Here is a 5631-nt window from a genome sequence, read left to right on the forward strand (position 1 = left end):
AGGGTGTTTTTAGGTGTCTGTGGTTACAGAAATAGAGTGTGCTGGGATGATGGGGGCGATGGGTAGTGAAAGCCCCTCTGGACCACTGTGAGGTGGTGGTGTTTTGTCCTCCAGGATAGATCTTTTCATGTGGGCACATTTTTTTTTTATTTCTAAGCGGCTAATAGCATGAACATTACAGATTAATTTGTTTACTCAACAGATATTTATTAAACATGAAATATCAGGCACTTTTCTAAGCACTTGGAATACTTTAGTGAACAAAATTGACACATGTGGTGCCCTCTTTAACCTTACATTTTCATGGTGAGAGACAACATAGTCAGGAAGTTACATTGTATGTTCTCAATGGATAAATACTATGGAAATACACATGTATGCAATATATGCATTTAAATTACATAGGGGCAGTAGTTGAGGAAGCTTTTGGTGTGGAAGAGACACTTTTGAGTCTGATTTTCTGGTGAATCCTCAGGTGACGGTGGTATGTAGACGATTGGCGGTAGCTTCTCTGGCACAGGGAGCACGTATAGGGCTTTTCTCCTGTGTGAATTCTCTCATGGGCCCTCAAGTTGGTTTTGTGGCTGAAGGATCTTTCACATATGCTGCATTTGAAAGGCTTCTCCTTTGTGTGAATCATCTGATGCACATGTAGGTCTGACACCTGGAAGAAGCCTTTTTGACACTCAGCACAAACAAATGGCCTCTCATTTCTGTGTCTTCTCTGGTGGGCTAAAAAGTGACAGAGATACCTAAAAATCTTGGGACATTCCTTACATTTGTATGACTTTTGAGCTCCACGGTATTTTTCATGGTGTCCCTCACATGTAGAGTTTCCCTTATTGCTCTGGTGGGCAGGGACAAACTCGGAGGAGGATTGGTCTGAGGTGGGGAGAAACTCTGGTTGCTCCTCCACAGGGACATTTTGGTAAGAAGGTCCCTCCAGGGGCCCTTTCTCAGAATTAGATGTGACTACCCTTCTGGAGTTGTGTGGGTTCTCACAAGAAGCACCTCCATCTTCTAACCTAAGACAGTTATCTTCCTGGATAATGAGTAGGGAAGGTGTTTGAGTTCCTTGACAATTAATACTGTCATTTGCTTGAGTATTTTTCCAGAAATTGTTGCATGCATTTTCTTTATCTTCATTTCCTGTGGAAGTAAAGAAGCTATGAAATGAAGTTGTACTCAAGAAGGGGCACACATAGAATAACCCTCAGGGTGGAGGTCTGCCTGACTCACCTTGTCTTGTCTCCAGGGGAGTATCCTGAGGAGCCTGGAAGGATATCCCTTTATTCTCTCCTGTTGTGTTTTCTGCTGATAGATGTTTTTTGAGATGAACAATAACTTCTTTTAAGGGCATGTTCTCAGAAAAAAGGGCTTCCTGTCCTTGCATGTGAACACGTACCTGTAAAGAAAGCCATTTCATTTTTATCTGTGAGTCAGTTGTGTAAGGAAAAAACTTTATGGAAAACTTGCCCTCAACAGACTATCACAAGATTTCTCAACTCTGAGTTACCACACCTTGTCTAACCCTATCTCTGATAGTGCTATTTCCATTGTTCACAAGTTGTTATGCTTTATAAGTATCTATGAACATTGAATTTGTAACTATAGAATAATTATGCCTGGGGAAAATGCTGTTTCTGGTGAACTTCTGGCCACAATATTTTCATCAACTGGGCAACACATAACCTTGGTATATGTGTATCTACTGAAAGCATCTCATTTAATATGCATTCTTGATTAGTTATCACTGATTAATAAAATTATATTTTTTCATGATTAATAATATAATTATATTGTGGATCCCTAAGGAAATAAAAGCTCCTGTCAAGGTAATTCTTAATCCTTGAGGTCTTTACTCAAATGTTAATTTGTTATAGATTGCCACCACTTCTCACAAACTGAATTTATTAACTTCAATTAATCAATGTGTTTGGCTCATATATATCCTCAGAATAAACAGATACACATTTTCTGTTAAGTAGAACAGTGAAAATTCTCCTTGGTGAGAAAGAGTGGTTGGGAGAGAGTGTGATCTGATGAAAAATCAGGTCTGCTATGACGTTCTTCTATTTCCAGGCAACTGTACTAGACTGTGCTCTTCCTGACTTTGCTTTGTCTCTCACCAAAGTTCATAACCATCTACTCACTAAGACTGGTGGTTCCATGCAATCATCAGTCAGGTCTTCCATTAATTTCTCCAGGTTTCTTCCACTTGATTCCCATTTCTCTTTCAAAATGGATCTGTCCCTGCAGTTTCCATTAATCATAAACTGCTCCAGGACCAATCGAGAAATAATCTCATCCTTACTATGCTTTTCCGGCTGCAACCATGAGTGAAAAATCCCATGGAGTCTCTGCAGTTCCTTTCTTGCATTTGAGTTACCATTGTCTGGAAGTGAGTTGAGCTCAGAGCTTGAGAATTCAGAGATGATCTCTCCATTCTGGACAGCAGATCCTTGGGTTCGTCTAAATTCTGTATTTTCTAATTCAAAATCATTCTGGGATGTTTTACACTGACATGAGTTTGTGAGATTTGAAGCCATTCTTAGCAAAAGTTCTCAGGCTCAACTTTGGCACTTTAGTCTCTGCTGTCTTGTTTCTCTGAGAATCTGTTTCAGTGATTGGTGGATGCTTAACAGATGTAAGCTAGAAACAGAAGAAACATACAGTTAGTTAAACACAAATGAATAGTGCAAAATTTCAGGGACAGATGCTTTTATGGATGAATTCTATCAGACATTAAAACATTGTAGGAAGAAACTCTACCTATTTTCATCAATGAGGTCATCACTTCTCAGATAACAAAATCTTACAAGTATATTCAAATAATTCAAAGCAAAATATTTCCAAATCAAAATTTTCAAAATGCAAGAAGTTTCAATTAAGCCCCACATGGTGGCCCTGTAGTTCCAGAGACTCAGGAGGCTGAGGCAGGAGGATTGCAAGTTTGAAGCCAGTCTCAGTAACTTAGTGACACTTTGTCTCAAAATAAAAAATAATAAGGGCTGGGAATATGACCTACTCCTAGAGCACCCCTGGGTTCAATATCCAGTACCCCCCAAAAAAGTTTGGGTTAAAAATCATCAGCTGAATTTACCATGTTAATAGATTATAGAAGAATATAACATAATCGTATGTTATAGTAGATGCATTTAAAATGAATGTTAGTACTCATTTCTGAAGAAGGCATTTAATAAACTAAAAATTTGAGGAAACATCCTTGATGTGAGAGTGTTTTTGTAAAATTACAGAAAAATATTCTTAAAAGTTTTCTCCCTAAGGTCAAGAGGCACATATCCTATGTAATCTCTGAGACATTAGACTGTTTTTTAACCAGTAAAATAAGGAAGGAAAATCTATGAAATATCATTATAACACTCCTTATTTTATTACAGAACAACGTTCAACAAATATTAGTCTTAATGAATTTAGCAAGGTGTCCAGTAGAAGGCTAATGTATCAAAATGAACTGATTTTGTATTATTGTGTTATCAATTATTGATAGTTAAAAATTAAAAAGAATAAACCTTTCCACTTATATTACCATGGATTGGAAGAATCAACAATACAAAAATGTCAATTACATCCAAATTCCTTTATAATTCAATACAATCAAGAAAATTCAGCAATACAAACCCACTTTTTATCTTGTGTGTGAAATTTGACATGATGATTCTAAGGGCAACTCACTAAAATGAATATGCTTGTATTCTCATTGATGCATAAAGGAGATGTTACATTTACTTTAGAAAACCTGGTATTCAGAATTGTTTCTCAAACCCTTTGTGATGTATGTAAAAGATTTTAAAAGTCTAGTAAACCTTTTATAGGTTATACAATCCAGGAATGATTTTCTCAAGGACCCAGGAGTCATGATTTTAAAATGTCATCATGGTAGATTGGGTGCATATTTCCCACTTTCTATGAGATGGAACTAGCCTAACTCTTGGCTCCAAGTTGTAAATATGCCTCAAAGACATATAAGAAAAATTTGCATCCTCACAGTCTGTGACAGTCCTATGTTTCAACCTAAATATATAATGTTAGATGGCACAGATTATGACTTATTCATATAAAGGGATATTTGTCAGCAATGAAAATAGGCAAACAGCTGCTTCATCAAATTAAATTAAAGTTAAATTCAAATAATAACATGGACTGGAATAACCCATACACTAAATAACACTTTTTGTTTATTATTATACAGTATATGGAATTCAGAATTTATGTTATAAATATTAATACACATCATCACATGGAAATTCAGAAGTATATTATTGGTATTAATATATCATCCACACTATATGAGGGTATCGGTTACTTCTGCAGCTAAGGAGAAACTGGAATGGCATGTGGGGGCATCCCAGGAGGGCTCTACCGCCATGGTTTCCAGGTTTAGTTGGTAGCGGTTTATTTTTTCCCAAGGAAACTAGTTACACAGTAGTACTGGCTCTCCCTGTGCTACAGACTACACTTCTTCTGTGGTGACCTTGCAAGGTAAGCACCTTACCGGTATCCCCCAATACTGCAGGATTTTTAAATTTCCTGTATAGGCATCAGACTTTAACAAAAGTGCTTACAAGAGTGTAAGTGTGGTCTTACATTATAATTACATTATAATTCATGTGATAAAGTTCAATAAAATTCATGCAATATGTTCTTTCAAAAATCATCAGAATTTATGAGAAAAGGTGGATCGTCCACAGTAGCGAAAACATGAAGACAATTTTGTCAACAGATGAATGGATAAGAATATGGAGGATAGATAGGAAGAGAAATGTGGTGGGAGAGAGGGAGAGACAATGGAATATTATTCAGCCTTTAGGGAAAAAAATGTCCTACTGGGCTCAGTGGCACATGCCCATAATCCCAGCATCTCAGGAGGCTGAGGCAGGAGAATTGCAAGTTTGAGGCCAGCCTCAATACCTTAGTGAGGCCCTAAGAACTTGATGAGACCCTGTCTCAACATAAAAAATAAAAAGGGCTGGGGACGTGGTTCGATGGTTACATACCCCTGGGTTCAATCCCTGGTGCCAATAAACAAATAAAAAGGGCTGGAGATGTGCCTCAGTGTAAGGTGCCTTAGGTTCAAGCCCTATCACTGCAACAAACATCTCACCATCACTTGTATACCTTAGATTTAAATAATTTTCCCTTTCTAATTATACGTCAGGGAAGTTGAGCAGATGGGGAAAGAAAAAGAGGCCAAAATCCACATAAATGACATTTTTCTCTGGGCTGAACACCATATCGACATTTGTCCTTGCTTTTTAAGATTTGCTTCTCTGTTTTTAATTTCTGTCCTTTGCCTTTAGAGTCTGGCATCTAGCAGAGGTGGAATTCTGTATGCATGTATTGAACTTGATTTGTGATCACAAATCACATTACCTGAATAACAATAGGCACACCATTTGGAATAAGGATATAACATCTAATCACCACTTGTTTTGGTACTGGAGATTGAACCCAGGGTACTTTACAAGCTACATCCCCAGTTGTTGTTGTTGTTATTATTATTTTGGTAGCAAGGATTAAACTCATGGCACTCAACCATAGAGCCACATCCCCAGTCCTTTTTTTGTGTTTTACTTAGAGACAGAGTCTTACTTAGGTGCTTAGGGCCTT

At 37.4% G+C, this 5631-nt stretch overlaps 1 protein-coding gene across 1 annotated transcript; it reads right to left on the reverse strand.

The window, feature by feature from the left end:
• Window positions 1–286: 286 nt before the first annotated feature.
• Zscan4 (zinc finger and SCAN domain containing 4) lies at window positions 287–1360 on the reverse strand. Its single transcript, XM_015505316.2, has 2 exons — window positions 1240–1360; window positions 287–1149 (listed from the first exon to the last, which is right to left on the reverse strand). The coding sequence occupies exons 1-2, from the start codon at window positions 1358–1360 to the stop codon at window positions 398–400; spliced, it is 873 nt and encodes a 290-aa protein (XP_015360802.2). The 3' UTR covers window positions 287–397.
• Window positions 1361–5631: the final 4271 nt, after the last annotated feature.

This window comes from Marmota marmota, unplaced genomic scaffold (genome assembly GCF_001458135.2).
Source record: "Marmota marmota marmota unplaced genomic scaffold, marMar, whole genome shotgun sequence".
Classification (NCBI taxonomy): Eukaryota; Metazoa; Chordata; class Mammalia; order Rodentia; family Sciuridae; genus Marmota; species Marmota marmota.

Coding starts and splice junctions, on each gene's coding strand:
- Zscan4 (XM_015505316.2), bottom strand. CDS start 1,360: ATGCCCTTAAAAGAAGTTATTGTTCATCTCAAAAAACATCTATCAGCA. Junction 1,150..1,239: donor TCCCCTGGAGACAAGACAAG/GTGAGTCAGGCA, acceptor TTACTTCCACAG/GAAATGAAGATAAAGAAAAT.